General features: G+C 51.2%; 1 protein-coding gene across 1 annotated transcript; it reads left to right on the top strand.

The window, feature by feature from the left end:
* The first annotated feature begins 15,497 nt into the window (after positions 1-15,497).
* LOC101428068 (tubulin beta-2B chain) lies at positions 15,498-18,607 on the top strand. The gene is made up of 4 exons (XM_058285182.2): positions 15,498-15,667; positions 16,445-16,553; positions 16,823-16,933; positions 17,279-18,607. The coding sequence occupies exons 1-4, from the start codon at positions 15,611-15,613 to the stop codon at positions 18,337-18,339; spliced, it is 1,338 nt and encodes a 445-aa protein (XP_058141165.1). The 5' UTR covers positions 15,498-15,610; the 3' UTR covers positions 18,340-18,607.
* Positions 18,608-19,258: the final 651 nt, after the last annotated feature.

The following is a 19,258-nucleotide window of genomic DNA, read 5'->3' as shown; positions in this document are numbered from 1 at the left end:
CTCCCATTTTACGAGAGAGAGAGACTGAAGCACAGAGAGGTTAAGGGACTTGTCCAAAGTCACACAGTTAAATCTACTGAAGAGCCAGAACCTGAGCACTGTAGCCTCCCAGCTCCTGGGTAAGACCATCATGAGAGAACTTTTTTTTTTTTTTTTTTTTTTTTTTTTAAAGATTTATTTATTTTATTTAATTTCCCCCCCTCCCCCGGTTGTCTGTTCTTGGTGTCGATTTGCTGCGTCTTGTTTCTTTGTCGGCTTCTGTTGTCCGCTTCTGTTGTCGTCAGCGGCACGGGAAGTGTGGGCGGCGCCATTCCTGGGCAGGCTGCTCTTTCTTTTCACGCTGGGCGGCTTTCCTCACGGGCGCACTCCTTGCGCGTGGGGCTTCCCCACGCGGGGGACACCCTTGCGTGGCACGGCACTCCTTGCGCGCATCAGCACTGCGCATGGCCAGCTCCACACGGGTCAAGGAGGCCCGGGGTTTGAACCGCGGACCTCCCATATGGTAGACGGACGCCCTAACGACTGGGCCAAAGTCCGTTTCCCATGAGAGAACTTTTAATGAGGTGTCTTGAAAGAAAGTATCAAGAGTAGTATGTTATGAAAGTGAAGTCTTCCTCCTGCCATCAAGGAAAGAAAACACCCAAGGCTGATGGTTAGGGGTGGCGGTAATCTCGCTCCAAATTTTAAATACAACAAGAAAAAGGACCCAGCTTGGAAGCCCCAACCCTGGTTCAAACCACTGATTCGAGAAGGAAATACTGGCAATAGAACTGTAGGCTTGAAGGTGGAACACACTTACCCTCGCACTGCAACAGCAGTCACCCACTAACTGAAAACTGACATGGGGAGAAAAGAAAAAAAGGAAAGTTCAGTAACTTTTAATGAGTGATTTTGAGTCTATATATATATATATGCCACTTGTACAGGCAATATATGAGGAATATACACTCTTAAGGAAGTTGAGTGCCATGATGCAATGGCTAATGCTATTTAACCCAACTTCAGTGCATTACTGGCATCACGTTAATAACACCTTGAATTCACACAGTGCCAGGCTTAGAGATCAAAGCACTCTGCAGAGTGAAGCTGTATTTTCTCACACTTCCCCTGCAAGGTGAGAAAGCAGGAAGCTCTTCTTATTTCCATTTAACAGATGATGAATTCAAGTCAGCGACCATCGGATGGCTCATCCAGGACCTCACAGCTGAAGGCAATGAAAAGACGGTGGGCAACTCTTCTGGGTGACTTAAGCTGCTGCTCGAGTTCTCGAGTCCAACTGTCATGGTAAAAACAGCGACCTGATCAGAGGGGCCTACCCTCCATACCTCCCGCTGGCAAACTTGACAATGGATCGGTATGCCTGGGAAAAGAAATCCACCTCCGTCTTTCTACGGAAGGGGCTGGAGGGTGAAATCCATTTATCAATGACGCGTCCCACTCTCTCCTGGTTTGGTCGTGGTATAAGGGGGTGGTTTGTTGTAGGTGGGAAGTGCTGTTCAGTTGGGTTTTCCAAAGGACCTGGCTTTAGACCAAGAGATTACCTTTAGTGATGATACCACAAGGACTGAAAACTCTGAGGTTAAGATTAAGGATTTGTTTTGTCAGTGAAATCCCAGATCCATCACTCTTTTCCAATACAGGGCAACCTACAATCACTCAGAAACAGACAGCGAAAACAGAAAAGGGGAGCAGGAAGCCAGAGTAGGGCATGGACTATCGGCATTACTCAGAGTGTCGTGTGACCCAAACAAACCCGATTGCATCTTGTCTAATAAGCAGTCCCAGACACTCCTTACTGCAGTGTCATCAAAGCATTTGTAACCTTTAATTACCCTGTCTCACCACATACTCTATTTAGCAGAGAAAAGAGGAAGGTATAAAAAAGAATAAAGGCAGGATAAAAAATCCAACAAAGGGGACAGGGAATGAGAAAGAAACAACGACAACCAAAAAAGACAGGAATTGTTGAGCTGGGTCATCTCTCTTTTTTTAGCAACTTGAGGGCTGGAGTTTGTCTAATTTGTTCACGTTGTCTCTCTCTGGTGCCTAGAACGGGGCCTGGAACACAGCAAGTACCTGTTGGATGAATCTGAAGGCTTCAAACGCCATCTTAAAGGGGGAAAGCTAGATGTGCCCAGCTGTTAGACAACACTTCCAAGGGCCTGCCACCCCCACCGTGGCTGTCCCAGTCTACCCTGGGGGCAGAGGAGGGCAGGAGGCTCGCCCCACTTTCTTTGGCAGGTTTTCCCTCTGCCCGTCTGAGGAAAGTGCCAGTGGGTTGTGCTCAGCCCTTCTCTAGACAGGCGGGCTTGGGGGAGTGTTGGGAAGCAGCAGCGTGTTTTCTCACCCTCACCCACTCTTCTAGAGTTAGTCTGGTCATGAAAAAAAATTGTGCCTGAGAATTCATTCACTAGAATCAGAGTGTTGCCCGAGAGTGAAATCGGTTTCTAGAATAAAGGCAACAAGTAGTTCAAAGGAACCCGTCTCCTGCGGTGCCGTTTCAGATCATTTGACTCCTGAGTGAGGACAGCGTCGTGATGTGAAGGCGGAGAGCTCCTGACTACACTTCAGATTACAAGACGGGTTTGCTCTTTCCGTTTTGGAGTCCTGTTACAAAATTATTGAACTTAAAAAATATTTATTAAAGGTATTTTATTTTCATAATGTTTTCATAGTGTTACTGGGCCTATAGTTGGCACTGGGGTTGGTGTATACTCAGGGGACCTGAATCTCTGGACTGTCCATGTGACAGCCAGGCCCTGAGCCTCAGCAGACCTGCAACTCCTACCCTCTGGTTTATTGGACTTACCCCGGCCAGCTGACAGGGAGGTGAAGAAGGTCAACCACCACACCAGGGAGCCAAGAGTGCTACAACTGCAAGCAGGAGAATTATATCCATCATCCACGTGGAATCTAAGCCCCCTCTTGATATAGACAGTAGTGGACATCACCATCCCAGGGTCCACAGGCTGGAGGAATAGAGTATGGATTAGAGTGGACTTATTGATATTCTACTATGGAATTGTTGTGATTAGTAATGGAAGTAAATGTAGCATTGATGTGGAGAAAGCTACCACAGTAGCTGCTGAGGGTAGGGAGAGGGAAGAAGAGATAGGATGTGGGGGCATTTTCAGGACTTGGAGTTGTCCTGGGTGGGACAGATACTGGACACTGTATGTTCTGCCATGGCCCACGGGGTGGACTGGGGGAGAGTGTAAACTACAATATAAACCATTATCCATGTGGTGCAGCAGTGCTCCAAAAGGTATTCACCAAATGCAATGAATGTCCTATGATGATGAAAGAGGTTGTTGATGTGGGAGGAGTGGGGTGAGGGGGGTGGGGGATATGTGGGAACCTCTTATATTTTTTGAATGTAACATTAAAAAATATATAAAGAGAGAAAAGAAAATTTAAAAAAAGTAATTTGCTAACTAATTGCATTATGGTAAGGAAAATGAAACAGGCAATTTCTTCTGAAATTTTGAAATATTTTGTCATTCAAAGGTTGTTAACAAGAGTTTCAAAACTCTTCAGCACACTGGCTTATCTGTAATCAATTAAAACAAATAGAACCAAAAAAAATAAAAACAAAGGAAGAAAGAGAGAAGGAAGGAAGAAAGGAAGAAAGAAGAAGAAGGAGAAGAAAGAAGAGGAGGAGGAAGAGAAGGAAGAGGAAGGTAGGGAGGAGGGGAGAGGGGAAGGAGGGAAACAAGGGAAAAAAGGAACTGGCAGGAGCTTCAGCCTCTGGTCTTCTTCACTTGTGGCACATATAATTTTGGGGGTTTTGGGGTTTGGGGTTTATTTGTTTGTTTGCCCACAGACCAACAGAGTTGAATTGTTTGGCTCAAAAGGCACAATTTCAGGTCAGCCTATGCAAATGAAAGCTCCAACAGAAATGGGAAAATCGAAATGGATTTGAAGCAAAGGAATGTGCCAGCCCCGTCACTGTCACCCTGAAGGTCTGAGAGAACACGGGAAGAGGGTCACCTCTGGAGCCTGAAGATTTGCAAACCTACAAGGTGGAGGCGGGGAGTCCCTCGCCCTGGGATGGGGTGAGGGTGGTAATCTCACATCAGAGGCAAGGTGCTTCAGGGCCATCATCCTGAAGGGCGACTTCATACGAGCTGCGTGAAGCTGCTTCTGGGTCAGAAGACCAGTCCCTTCCCCATGGGAAAGTCCCTGTGACACATGTCCTATCTCCTTCATCTGGAGAAGCCAGCAGGCATCAGAGGGCAAAGAAGGTGTGGAGAAGAAGGGCAAAGAAGAAGGGCAAAGAAGGAAAGGAGATGGGAGGGAAGTCCAAGTTGATTCCCTGGGTGGGCATTTTGGAAAGTCCGGGTTCTCTGTGGCCTGCTAGCCTTACCTTTATTATTTATCACCCTAAGAAGGAAGAGGTTTCCTGGTTTATTGATGAAGGTTCCCAGGGCCCATGTCCAGGGCAGATTTTGTTCCAGTCACTTATGATCCCCTAGGAGCAGACTCAGCTCCATCTGTAGATCACCTGGGGGCACACCTCCTCCATTAGAAGAGAGAAATTCAGAGCCATGGGCGCATCACCACTGGTGGTGACCCTCCAGTTTCATCAGTGGATGGAGCCAGGGCGCCATCTTGAAGAGACTCTCTGTCTGGAAGTAACGGGCTCGGCTGTTTTCATCTCTATCCCAGACTGGCGTATTTCATCTTTCACTCCAGTGTGAGCTAGCCATTGTGAGTTTCCCCATGTAGAGCAATCTGGGGTTTAATAAGATCTCTCTGTTGGTCATAATTCATTCAACAGTTCTTCAATCCTCAGCTTGTAAGTGATGACTTCCCCTGCAGCTGGTAGCGTCTGGCATTTCTTTTCCTATTTATATGAGCCCTGAATCAGCTTCTTTTTCAGAGCCATGCCTTTCTCTAGATAAAGGTCACTGAGGAGCTCTGCTTTCTGCTGCAAGATTTTTTTCTTTCATTTTCCAGCAGAATGTTGGCTGAATGCCATGCCTAAATGATCAGTTTATGTCGGAAAAAAAGGATTTTTCAAGGTCTATCTAAGAGCACTTCACCTTCTTCCTTTTCTGATTAAAAAAAAAATCTCACTGCAGTGATGTGCCTCTGCTTCAACTACAAAATGTTATTATTTAAAACTTCAATTTCCTTCTGTCTGTAAGCAAGAGCTTCTTATGCATCTTTCTAAGATTTCTTACATAATGTTACTAGTTTGTTGAGTTCTGTGTATTTCTTATTCTAGTTGTCATCCTATAGTCAATGCTCCAGGTTCCTCTTATATTTTTGTCATTTTCGTTCTAATCCTTTTCTTTACTTTGTTTAGCTTTGTTATGGCACATTTTTGCCTCTGAAAATTTTACAAAATTCCTTATAAAATGGGTAGGCTTTCTATAGAGTTTTGACTTTCCAGTAGCTTGTCCTTTTTGTTTTTTGTTTTTGTTTGTTTTACAGTGGATTCATCCTTGCTTGTCAAACTAAGTGGATTTTCTACTAGAATCTGATTCTCTTTGAGCCCTCTGACTGTACCTTAGCCCACTTGCTTCCTCGGGCTCTTGTCATGCATCCTGAGTCCTTCAAAAGACACCTTCGCTGCTTTGATCTTCTGTTGAAAATCTCACCATTTTTAAAAAAGAATTTATATTATTTTGTGGTATTTTTAAATGCCTGTGCAATCTGTTGTTTCATGACTTGATATCATCTGTCCTCTGTGGCAGGGGTAGCTTCCAGAATAAACCAGCAAACAATCAATTCCCTATAGAGCAGTAATAAGTTCATTTCCAGGGTGCTCAATGAAATTTGGCAGCCTCTGGTCCTCAGATGGGGTCCCCCCAGCATCTTGAGGTAGCGTTTCAGACATCCTTCACCAGGGGGACAGAACTGTGCGCAGCTGTAGGCTTCTGCATTTGCATCTATGCTACCTCAGATGCAACCTATCTCTTAGCTCCCACGCTATCAACAGCCAGCCTCTTTCAGCACTTTCATTCTAAGATCTATTTCTATATTCTCTGCCCTGGGTCCCCCTTTTTTCCTGTTAGGGAATGAACCTCATTTTCTTAACTCCCTGCTGTCTTCAGCTTTGGATTCTCTTTCTTGTTCTTCAATGGAATCCTCAGGGATTTCTTCTCAGGGCTGTGCAGTAGCCCAGAGGACATTGTCCTCCACAGAGGCTGCTTGTTTCTCCCCTAGAACCTTGGTGTAGTAATGGGTTGATCTTCTACTGGAGCAGGATGTCAGCTCCCAGAAGCACCAGTCTTCAGCCCGGCTACCTGGACTTCACTGCAAATTCAGAACGGGAGGGCAGGAGCAGCGAGGTGAGCTCGGGTGCCTGGCAGAGGGAAGGATGAAGACAGAGATGGCCCTGAGGGACCAAGGAGTCAGAGGTAGGGGGATTGGGTGGGGAGTGAAGAAGGAGGAGACTAAAGGGATCCAGAAATCAGAGCGTGGGGGCATGGCTGACGTGAAGGGGTGTAAGAGAGGGGCCAGGAGAGGAGTGAAGAAGGCAGGGATCCATCTTTTATTCTGTGCACTTTGCCTTGTCTCTGGTCCCACTGCCAGGTCATTGGTTGGTAACCACTCACCCATCAGACCAATGCCACCTGTGTCAGCCAGGGTTCTTCAGAGAGACAACCAAAGGAGATTATAAATATATATATATATATGTATATGTATGTGCATGTATGTATGTATTAGAATATGTATTTGTATGAATGTATGTGAATGTGTTGTATATGTGTATGTGTGTATATAGGTGTGTGTACATACATGTAAATGTATATGTAAAGAGATTTATTTCAAGGAATTGGCTCATGCATTGTGGGGATTGGCAAGACGGAGATATGCAGGGCCAGCCAGTGGGCTGGAAACTCAGACTGAAGTTGACGTAGCATTCTTGAGACAGAATTTCTTCTTCTCTGGAAAACCTCAGTTTCTGTTCTTTAAGGCCTTCAACTGATTGGATGAAGCCCACCCCCATTATCAAGGGCCATCTCCTTTACTTAAAGTCAACTGATTGGAGATTCTAGCCACATTTGCAAAATATCTTCACTGCAACATCAAGACAAGTGTTTGAGTAAATGCACCCATCCTTTCTCCACTTGTGTCATGGGAAGGGCCTACCAAGTGACCCACCATTGAAGTCCCTCTCAGACTCCTCAGTCCCTACCCCAGGGGGATCCCAACCAAAATTCACATCACCCAAAATACACCCTGACCTGGAAAAATTAACTAATTTTTTCATAGCATGGGAACCTGAAACCTTGAGACTATTACGATAAATGTCTGTTGTACCAGCCCTTGGGATGTAGCTTTTTAGCTACAGAAAGACCTCATAGGAACTACAGTCCTTCTACGTTCTTCTATGTTCAAAAATATTTGTTATCTTTAATAATAAAGGGCAATGCAGCTGGATATAAAAATCTTGGGGCACACTTTTCTTGAAAAATTTATAGGACTTGTTCTACTGTCCTCTAGCATTTGTGAATATTGCCCAATTTGGGGGAAAGTATTGGACACCTGTGATTTTTTTTTTTACCATTTATAAATGACTTGATCTTTTTCTAGGTTGAACCAAGGGAGTCTTCCTTTATCAACAAAATCCAGAAAGTTGATATTGACCATTTTACCCTTCCACTAGGTTCATGAAAGATGGGATTTACACTTTCGTTACTCTTCCCTATTCACTTTAGGTGATACCTTAGTTCGCCAGGGCTGCTGTGACAAATACTACTCAATGAGTTGGCTTAAGTAACTGGAACGTATTGTCTCACAGTTTGGGAGGCTAGAGTCCAAAATCAAAGTCTCAACAGGCCACGCTTTCTTCTGCAGCTGGCTTGCTGCCATCCTTGGGGTCCCTTGCCTTGCACCTCTGCCTCGGTCACATGACAATCTGCCTCCTTGCTCTGCTCCTGTGGCTTTCTCTGAATGACTGTATCCAAATTCTCTTTGCTTATAGAGATCAGTCATAGGATTAAGGCCCACTCTGATTCACTTTGGCCTGGTCTAAATGGGCTCTTCGAAGATCCTATCCACAAATGGGTCCACACCTTCCCTAATATCTTCAAAGGTCCTCCTTACAAATGGACCCAAACCCACAAGGTTAGGATATGACCCTGTTTTTATGGGGGTCATGATTCAATTCCCAACAGGTGATTTCTGGAAGAAGAAGGAAAGCCCACCTTGTTCGGGCAGCTCCACAACTTGTTGCGCAGACACCTATTTGATTAACACCTGATTTGCATGCCAAGAAAGAGAACAGAGAAGCGGTGATTCGACAATGACTCATAAGAAATTACTTCCTCTTCTCCTTGCATCCTGCCCTATTAGGCAGTCTGCAATACCAAGTGTAAGAGTGGAAATGCAAGAAAAGGCCTGGGTGGCTCCTTCTAGGGAATCGAAAGGTGATCCCAGATGCAGGTGCATCCTGTGGGCCCTGCAGGTGCCTGGCACAGCAGAGTCTGGGAAGGATGTGTTGTGGCTCCTGTCAGGCAGGGAGGTGGTGAGAGAGAGCAAGGAGGTGCAAGAAGTAGCTTCTTTGTTGTTGTGTGGCCTTGTCATCTGCTGGTATTTTATTTACTCAACAAATATTTGTTGTTGGCCTAGTCTTTATTTTAGGCAAAGTGGGAGATTAAAGACTAATCAGAAGCATCCCTGTCATGAAGGAGGCCACCACCCAGTGGGAAACACAGGCTTGTAGGTGACAAACTCTAATCTCGTGCAGAGGTCTCAAAGAGGGGAGGGCAAGTGTATGTTTTATAGCGTGGGAAGAAGCTATCAGGTATGGGAATCCTGTATTTTATGCACGATTTTCTGTAAACCCACAACTTCTCCTATTTTAAAAAAGGGTGCTATGAGAACTTCTATTTACATTGATGTCATGTAAAAATAAAGAAATCACACTTGAGATACTTAATGTGCCCTCATGGAAAGCTTACATCTATGATCACATGTCAAGAATTGTTCCCTAGGTCCCTTGGAAAGGGAGGTCCAGGCAGAGAGATGAGGTTGAGTTTCCCCAGTATATTCTCTAGGTTTAGCTCCACTGACCTCACAACCGGGCAAACGGCTTAAAAGACTACAGAAGAGAAAGCGCAAAGGGATGATGAGGTTAGCAACGCTAACACACTAAAACACAGACCAAAGAAAAGGGCAGAGCCGGAGCTCTCACTCCTCATATAAGCTCGTCGTCAAAAACGAAAAAGAGCAAACAAGATGAGCACAAGTTAGGCAAGATGTTGGCCAGCATGAAATTACAGTTACAGAAAAGTTTCTCGGAAGTGTTGTTCCACCTCTGGTATTATTAACAAAACACGCCGCACTGAGTTTATTGTGCCTTGAGACGTGGGCAAGGTGAGGCAGGTGAGTCTAGGAAGCAGGGAAGGCGGCTGCTCAGCACAAAGCTGTAGCCCTCACAGCCCCCACGCTCCTGAGGGGAGGCAGCTGCTGGAAGACAAAGCCGTAACCCCCAGAGCCCCCAAGCTGGACAAGAACCTGCTCACCAGGTCTCCTTTGAAACTCCCAGGCTCAGAAGAAGTCACTGGGTAACTCCACACAGAAAGGCCTCCCCATTGGCTCCCTGACAGCAGACAGGGGCAACCTGAGAGGTCCACAGCATTAACCAATAGGAAGGCAGGAAGGCAACCAATCAGGACAACAAGCAGCTAATGTGGGGAGGGGGAGGCGGAAAGGCCAGCCTTAAAGAGACTCCAGCCCCAGGGCAGGAGCAACTGGCAAGGGTGTCTCAGATGACTGCTTTCCCTTTCTCTCCTTTCTCAATAAACTCTTTACTCCCTTGCCTACCCTATGGCTGTCTTCAAATTCCTTTATGCAGCATAGCCAAGAACCTAGAACCCAGCTGCCGGCAACATCTGCATTGTAAGAATAAAAAATATATAATTTATGGGTAATTATATATATATTGAAAAAGTAGGCTCAAAAAATATTTTTGGCTGGTAGCTTGTAAGTGTAAGTGGCTTGCAGTTACTATTCTGTTATAATACAAGCAAAACCTGTACTTGCCATATGTAGGAAATCTGGGAGAGCATGGGCAGTTCATCCAAACTGGCAAATAGGGGCATGGGGCACCAATATTTGAGCTGCATCATGAAGAATGAGTGACATGTCAGCAGTGAAGAAGAGACGAGGGTCATCCAGGTAGATGGAACAGTATGCACAGGAGCTCAGAGGCTTCCAGAGAACATGTCCTTTTTGGACATCAGTGGGCAGACAGGTCCATGTTTCCTGAAATGTTCTGTGTCTAGGAAGAAGGGTGGCAGATAAAGCTGGCAAGGTAAGATCAATGACACTCGGATATGAGGGACTGAATTCTATGCTAAGAATCTAGACCATACACTATCTATAGGCAATAGGGAGTCATGGAGGTTTATGTACCAGCAAGTGACACGGTGCTATTTGTAGTTTACATGTCTCTGACCTCTATTACAGTGGTAAATTGGCCAGGCGAGGAAGCAATAAATGATACTGATACTGGTTTTTAAAATCTCTCTCTCTCTCATTGTAATTTAGAAAATACTTGGAAACTATATTAGCGCTAAGATGGAAAATGCCACCAATATTTAGGGGATACTGAGAAATGAAGTCTGTTGATAAGTGTCTTTTTCTAGGGGTCATTGTGAAGGAGGCAGTGGATTCCCCCAGAGGTTCTCCTATTGCATTATTTTCATGAAAAATACACCACAAATACTTGGGGGCCACTCAAAAGTAGGCGGCGCCTATAAAGCCAAAAGGTTTTTCTGTCCAGAAGCTGACATTTTTCTGCAGCGAAAGCGTGGGAAATGCTGATCAGGCATCTAGGTACAAGAGGCATAAGATGTCACCATGTGTGCCGGCCTGTGTGTGTATATGTCTACCTATCCGAATACACATTTTACTTTTTGTCAAACGGCAAGCAAAGGTTCTATGACTGGTTTAGAAGAGGAATTGGAGTTGTCTTATGTTTACAAGCTGTCTCTAATGTAAAAAGAAATAAAGCAAAATAGATCGGCTGGTCCTTCCTGAGGTTACTCTAATGAAAATCTCAGCTCGCTATCACAACCTGTCAAAGTATGCCAAGCCCAATGTTCCTCGAAACCCAAGGACATTCCAACACAGTGAACAAACCACAAGATGGAGAGCTCAGTAAACTCCCTAACCTGAAAGACAGCCCGAGTACCCCAAAACCAACCACAAACGAGAGATCTAATCTTCCTTTCCTTAAAAGCAAGCAAATAAACAACCACCACTCAAAAAAAAAAAAAAAAAACAAAAGCCTTGCCTGGACATGCCAAGGCGGAAGACCATTTGAAGAGTTACTACTTGGATCTCTGCTCCGTGAATTGCAATTCTAAGACCCCAGAAAAATGCCTTTGGGGCCTGGCAGCTTGGTTTGTTCTATCCAGCTTGATACTAACAACATTGACTTTACAGCGATCTGATGCTGAAACTGGAAACAGCTCCCCATCATGTCTGACAAAGTGCGCTCTTCATTTTACAGGGGGCTTTAGCGATAAGGTTGTTGATTTCACGACTGCAGCTTGCAAGAGGCACGGCATGAATCTTCATATTTCCTAGTGTTTCCGTCTAAGTGTGCTTGCTTCTTTTCTATTTCTATAAAGTCTTGCTCTGGGTCATGAAATGCCCTAAACCTCGGATTCCCAGAGCTGATGCTCTTGTCCTCCCCCACACCGACAAAGAAGCTTACAAATAATTCAGAGTCCAGGGGAGGGGGCGGCCTGCAGGAGGGGAATGATTCCCCCAGAGAGCCAGCGTTCCGCTCACTCTGCGATTTGTGTTACAAAGATTAATCTTTTTGGTGAAAGCTGGGCACCGTCGCCGAGGACCGAGGCCATTTAAACCCCAGTTCACGGTGGCGGGCGGTGGGAAAACCTCCTGTCTTCCAGCAGAACAAAGAGGTCAGTGTAAGCTCCCGGCTGCACTCGGGGACCCGGAGTCGGCTTAGCTCATGCCAGTCTTTGTCACCTGCAGGGGCAGGGTCTCCGCAGACCCCCGAGGGCTGTGGAAAGTCAAGGGCTCCCGGGTCCCACCCTGGCAGCCCCTGGGATTGAAGGGCCCCGGGATAGCTCTGCCGGGCGCCCATCAGGAGAAGGGACGGGAGGAAAGGGAGATGGGAAGGACATCTGAGCTGGCTGAGCTACGAAGCCAGGAGAGCACAATGCTCGGTGCGCGCCGCCGTTCCCTTCCCACAGCGACAATCCCGGGCTTCGGCCGGGCGCGCCCCACCCCTCGGGGCGTATTTTACAACCTTAGGATGGCGAGCTTTCCAGTGTTTTAAACTCGAGAGCATTGAGAAGCGTGAAAAGGGAAATGATGGATTTGCAGCCGCTTTCTTTCAGTTCCTCTTCATTCATTGGCTGAGTGTCGGTTGCCTAGGAAACCGCGCCCCGCTCTGCCGCAGAGACCCCTGCCCGGGGCTGCGCGCCGCGCGGAGTGCTGAGCGAAAGGGGGAAAATTCCAAAGCTACGCCTGGCAATCTCCATAAATGTGTGAAAAACACACTTTGCATTCGGAAAACAATGCTTTCCAAATCATCTCTGTAAAGCCCCCTTTCCTTCAGTCATCTTCAAGGACTTCAAACAATGACTCCCTGTAAGTAACAGATCAATGCAAAATCATTGAAAATTGTGAGAGCTTCAGAGTGTTGAAATTTTATTTTTTGCAGCGATATTTCTACCACTGTCTGAACGGACAAATTTTTTCAATGTTAATACATCAAACTAACAGCCTTCCAGTGATAATAAAATATATTGAACCCTTCGTGTCTGATAGACAATGATCTAGATTGAGAAAAAATTTGTATAATAAAGAAATATTGGGCCTGGGTGGTGCTGCAGGGACAATTACCGGACATTATATGTCCTCCCATGGCCCACTGGATGGAACGTGGGGGAGTGTGGGCTATGGTGAGGACCACAGGCCATGGGGTGCAGCGATGCCCAGAGACGTACTCACCAGATGCAATGGATGTGTCATGATGACGGGGGAGAGTCTTACTGTGGGGGGAGTGGTGGGGTGGGGGCGGTGGGGGTGAATGGGGACCTCATATTTTTTTAATGTAATATATATTTTTAAAATGAATAATAAAAAAAAAGAAATATTGGGGAACCCAACCGAAAACGCTCCACGATACGATATATACATAGCTTTGAAAGTCCCTTGCCAGCCTCTTCTTGGGAACCAAATGAAATAAAGATGGTAGAAAAGGGTTAGCAGGCAAGCTGAAAGACTCCGGGAAAAGCTTTCCACACCAACCAGCTCCCTGTGAAAATAAAAATGTGCAGCGTCATAATTCAAAATTGTGTGTGTGTGTGTGTGTGTGTGTAGGGTGGGGTCGGTAGCACGAACGCCCTCCCGGCCCATCTCGGGGGCTGGGGAGGGGGTGTGGAAGGAAGCGGACAATGCCGGCCAAAAGCGTAGAAGGAAAGCAGATGAGTTGGAGCCAAAAGTACTTGGTCCGGGCTTTCAGGAGGATTATTTCCAGCCTCACCCGATCGCAAACCCTTCCCCTATAAGAAACCCGAGAGGAAAGCGTCCTTTCATCTACAAGATCTTGAACATGCGTTTGCACCCGGGAGCTCCGCGGCGATCTGGCTCTGAAATTGAAGCTGGGAAACGAAACCATTCGGGGAGAGTGGCAGGGGCCGCTCAGCTCATCCCGGCGTGGGCGCGGCCGTGCTCCCGCTGCTCCCACGCGGCCTGGTGCTACCTGAACCGCCGCCCGCGGCGCAGGTGCACACACGTGCTCAAGCCTTTGCGCCCAGACGGGGTTCACCTCCCCGAGGGCTGGGGTGCCCAGAAGACAGGGCTTCCGGCCCGAGTCCTTTCTTGGATCTTGCCGTGTGATCCTGGGGATCGCTCACCCTCGACGGTCCCTGAATCTGTAAGGCTTGCCCGGCGCCCTGGCACGGGCACGAGCTGCTGTGTCCTGGGAACTCTGCTGGCGAGCCCAGGCTGGACGCAGGGGAGCACTTGGGCTGGGTTTTTGTTCCTTCTACTTCTCTTTGAAAGCCCCTCCCTAGGCCCCACCCCATCCCCGGGGAAACGGAGGCGATGGCAGCTTGCCGGGGGTTCTCCCCCAACAGCTGAGGTTCCGCGGGAACCCGGCTCATTCTGCCCCTCTTGCCAGAGGGTCACCCCGCAGACCGCCCGCCTCCGGGAATTGCAAGGAACAGGTTCCAGGTCCGCAGCGAATGTCGCTGCCTTCTTTCCAGCGTCCGCACAGCCAGCCTCTTGTCACACTCAATCACTAGCGCGCACACACGCACGGGAAGTCACAAAGAGCTCGGCCCCTGACCCCCGAAGCCAGAAGGGTCGGGGCCCGCGTGGTGCGCGCGCGCGTGCCTCGGGTGGTCTCTCCCGCGGGTGCCGCAAGGTTAAGGTAATCCGCACGCGGGCCCGCAGCGCGAAGGCTGGCCCCGCGTCGCCGACCTCCTCCGCGTTGTCCCCGCTAGCCTGCTAGCTGCCCGGCGAACCCCGCGCCGATTTTGTCCTAGAGAACCGAACCTATGGCGGTGGGGAGCCGGCAGGCGCGGGGTTGTAGCCTCGAGGCTGCGGGAACTCCTGCCTGGCTCCGCGAGCCCTTTGTTCCGCCGCCAGCCCCGCCCCCGGGACCCCGCCCCGTTTCTGCGGGGCTGACAGTCCAAGCGGGGCAGCAGGCCACACCCACCCCAGCGGCTGGCGCCGAACAAAGCCAACCCGCAGGGCGCAGGGGGCGCGGTGCTCGGCCCCGGGCGCCGAGACCTTAGGAGAGGGGCGGCAGAAGCGTACGGGGACGGGCGGGAGAGGTCGTCCGAGCGCGCGGAGGAAGCTTTCAGCAGGCCGGGAGAAGGGCAGTGGCCCTCCGACCCCCGGCGGCCCAATCCCACGCGACTTTCCTGGGGGGCCATCTGTTCTACTCCCGGCTCTGGGTGGCAGGGCGTCGACCCCTGGCAGTCTTTGGCCACCAGTGTTGGAAGGGGGCGAGGAGTCTCAGCAGGAGCAGGTGGGCTCCGGAGCTGGGGCAGTGGCCGAGGGTGACCCGAAATCCGCGCCCACCTGCGGGCGTCAGGAGCCGCGCGCGCTCGCTTACCTGCGCGCACCTGACCGCCTCTCCACCTGCCCCACGCCGTCCACCTCCCAGTTGTCTTCCCCTCCCCCATCCCTACCACCACCACCCCCGCGTCGCTCGCCCGCTCCCCGCCGCTGTCCTTCAGCTTCCCACTCCCCATTTCTCCACCGCTCCCCCGCTTCTCCCCTTTCTCCCCAGCCCTAGACAATGCGCACGCCCACCCCCCTGCTCCCCGGAGCCCCCACCCCTCGCCCGGTCTGCAGGCCCGTGCTGATTGGCCGCCGGGACCGGGGGTCCAGCCCCGCGCGGGTCCGGGGTGCTGCGGGCATGACGTCAGCGGGGCTGCAGAGCGCGAGCGCGAAGGGGACTGGGGGGCTCGGGCTGGGGGCGCGGCCTGTGCGGGCCGGCCCGCCCTCCCCGAATAAAAGACCGAGCCCGCGGGGACCCCGCCCTCAGCCTTCGCTTCCCGAGCGCGGTGCAGCTTCCCCCGCAGCGGGTGCGTGAGGGAGGGACGGACACCCCGACCGGCCACCGACGCAGCCAGGAAGGAGCTAGCGAGGCACCATGCGCGAGATCGTGCACATCCAGGCGGGCCAGTGCGGCAACCAGATCGGCGCCAAGGTGGGCGCGCCGCGCGGGGCGGGCCGCGGGGGCCGAGCCGGCGCTTTGTGCCGCCGGGCGCCGGGCGGGCACCGCCTGAGCCCCGGGCGACCCTCCGGGGATTGTCCTCTTTCGCGGCTGCCGTGCGGGTGGCACCTCGGCCACCCTGACCTTTCCCGCTGCTCCCTGCTGCCCCTGGTGCAGGCGGTTGCGGCCGGAGAGGGCGCGGGGCGTGTCTGCGAGGCGGTCCGCGCCGCTTGGGTGGGGGAGCTCGGATTCGCCTGGCTGGAACCGGAATAGAGCTGCAGGGAGCCGGGGGGGGGGGGGGGGGTGGGGCGGGGAGGGAGAGGGGCGATTGTCTGGCTGTGGCAGGACGTGCTCTGAATGTCAAATACCCTCCTCGGCTCCCCGCCCCCTCCCCGCGGGCACCGGCTCCCCGCGCTCCCGCCCCCACCTCCCCTCCGCAGCCCTTGGCCGGGAACCCGCCCCGCGTGCCTGTGCCAAGGGCCGTCGGAAGACCGCGACCCTCCTGCGCTAGCCCCTCTCGGCGGTGGCGCGGCTGGCGCCCCGCGCCTCCCTCCTCCCGCGACCCCGGCGCCCCGCAGGGAACAGCTGCGCCGCGGGGAAACGCCCCACTGCTGCCTTCTGAGCCTGGGGAAGCCAAAGCTTGCAGGCTGCGCCCGGGCTCACCCAGAGCACCCAGGAGGTTGGGGTGTCGGAACTGAGTCGCGGGCTTTTTATCGTGAGGGCCGTCTGTGGGGGGCCGAGGGTGGTTGAAATGCAGCTTTTCTGTCTCAGTTTTGGGAGGTCATCAGCGATGAGCACGGCATCGACCCCACAGGCAGTTACCACGGCGACAGCGACCTGCAGCTGGAGAGAATCAATGTCTACTACAACGAAGCCACTGGTAATTGCCTTCAGCGCTCCCCCCCTTCTTACCCCCCAGGGACTGACTCCAGGGTGTGGCTGGGGGGGGCGGTGGACAGGAGGGTGACCGCCATCTCTCACTGCGGTATTTCAGGGGGCTCCCCTGTCCTGGATCAGACCCATGAGAACCTGAGGGGTGGCCTTTGTTTGGGGGAGCCACAGTGCCTGCAAGAAGGAAGCAGGAAGCCGAATCCTCTGCTGCAGAGCTTTCTGCCTGCAGGTGTCAGTCCAGCTTTTCTCCCCTGACAGGTAACAAATACGTACCTCGGGCCATCCTGGTGGACCTCGAACCTGGAACCATGGACTCTGTGCGGTCTGGGCCATTTGGCCAGATCTTCAGGCCGGATAACTTCGTGTTCGGTATGTGACACACGTGGCCCATGGCCTGTGGGACTCATTCGTAACTCCGGCCAGTGCAGGGTGGAGGGGCTGGGCAGCTGGAAGGGAGGAACTCGCAGTTGTGTGCCAAGTCGGTCTTAATATAGGCAAGAAATAAATGTGCCTTTCAGCCTCTAACACCCAGGTGTCCTAGCCTTCCTGGTTTACAATTATAATTACTCCCGTGACCAAGACTTTTCACGTCTGGTCACGTTGGTGATCACCCATAATAGTTTTATCTGGGTGCTGATCTATAATACAGGGTGAAAGTAAGAAGGAATTTCATCCCATCAGCAGTGATTTATGGAGTCTCTTTCCCTTTGGCAGGCCAGAGCGGGGCTGGGAATAACTGGGCCAAGGGCCACTACACGGAGGGGGCCGAGCTGGTGGACTCGGTCCTGGACGTGGTGCGGAAGGAGTCGGAGAGCTGCGACTGCCTGCAGGGCTTCCAGCTGACCCACTCGCTGGGCGGCGGCACGGGCTCGGGCATGGGCACGCTGCTCATCAGCAAGATCCGCGAGGAGTACCCCGACCGCATCATGAACACCTTCAGCGTCATGCCCTCGCCCAAGGTCTCGGACACGGTGGTGGAGCCCTACAACGCCACCCTCTCCGTGCACCAGCTGGTGGAGAACACCGACGAGACCTACTGCATCGACAACGAGGCCCTCTATGACATCTGCTTCCGCACCCTTAAGCTGACCACCCCCACCTACGGGGACCTCAACCACCTGGTGTCGGCCACCATGAGCGGGGTGACCACCTGCCTGCGCTTCCCGGGCCAGCTCAACGCCGACCTGCGCAAGCTGGCTGTGAACATGGTGCCCTTCCCGCGCCTGCACTTCTTCATGCCTGGCTTCGCCCCGCTGACCAGCCGGGGCAGCCAGCAGTACCGGGCGCTGACCGTGCCCGAGCTCACCCAGCAGATGTTCGACTCCAAGAACATGATGGCCGCCTGCGACCCCCGCCACGGCCGCTACCTGACAGTGGCCGCCATCTTCCGCGGGCGCATGTCCATGAAGGAGGTGGACGAGCAGATGCTGAACGTGCAGAACAAGAACAGCAGCTACTTTGTGGAGTGGATCCCCAACAACGTCAAGACGGCCGTGTGCGACATCCCGCCGCGCGGCCTCAAGATGTCGGCCACCTTCATCGGCAACAGCACGGCCATCCAGGAGCTGTTCAAGCGCATCTCGGAGCAGTTCACGGCCATGTTCCGGCGCAAGGCCTTCCTGCACTGGTACACGGGCGAGGGCATGGACGAGATGGAGTTCACCGAGGCCGAGAGCAACATGAACGACCTGGTGTCCGAGTACCAGCAGTACCAGGACGCCACGGCCGACGAGCAGGGCGAGTTCGAGGAGGAGGAGGGCGAGGACGAGGCCTGAGAGCAGGACTGGACGCAGGTCTCGGGGTCAGGGGGAGGAGGAAGGAGAGGGGGAGGGGGGCGTCCTGGGGAAGGGGCCTGGGCCGTGGAAGGCCGCGGCGTGGGCTCCTGTCGGGGTGTGCGCTGGTCTTCTGGTGCTTCTCACTGTTGCCTGCCACTTTTCCTTGTTTTGTGTGTGTGATACTGATGACATCACTGTAACATTGGAGATATTTCTGAACTACTGTTGTAATGGCTGAAACCACATAAACGTTTGTGTTTTGAATGATGCCCTCTTCTCTCGCTCTTCTTTTTTTCCTCTTTCTTGTTATCAATGGCAGTGGAGCTTGCAGGGCCCCTGACATTAAAGGCTCCTTTTAACCCAGAGACAGAAGTCCAAGTTCAAATGCCTTTGCTCCTTTCAACCTGGTAAAGTCGAACCCTGTGCAGTACACCCAGTTGAAGATGGGAAAGCCACCTCAATTTCAAAATGCCTCTAAGTAAAGGTTTTAGTCGTTCAAAGGGTGCCTTCTCCAAAGCACACTGAGTGTATTTTCTTGTAGAAATCCTGCTGTGCATTCACTTCCTTTACGAAAGCATTTTTGAATGTGGGTGCATGCACACAGTCCAGAATTCTAAAAGGCAGAATGGAAAGTTCATCTCCCTTTTTCCTGTCCTTGTCCCTCTTACACACTCTTCCTCCCTAGAAGGCAACGTTCTTATCACTGTTCTCTCTCTTGTATCTTTGCAGAAATATTCCATACATTTTCAAACCTATATAATTTCCCTTTTTACTTGAGACTACAAATACTGTTCTTCTGTCACCTATGGGTATGTCTGGAAGATACGGAGAACCTCCGCCTTTCAAATGGATGCATCATATCCTTTAGGAGGTCGGGTCATATTTTATCTAACCAGTTCCCTGCCAATGGCCTTTTAGG

The sequence above is a fragment of the Dasypus novemcinctus genome, chromosome 22 (assembly GCF_030445035.2).
Source record: "Dasypus novemcinctus isolate mDasNov1 chromosome 22, mDasNov1.1.hap2, whole genome shotgun sequence".
Classification (NCBI taxonomy): Eukaryota; Metazoa; Chordata; class Mammalia; order Cingulata; family Dasypodidae; genus Dasypus; species Dasypus novemcinctus.
The sequence above is the reverse complement of the archived record's forward strand: the minus strand, read 5'-3'. Positions and strand labels throughout refer to the sequence as shown.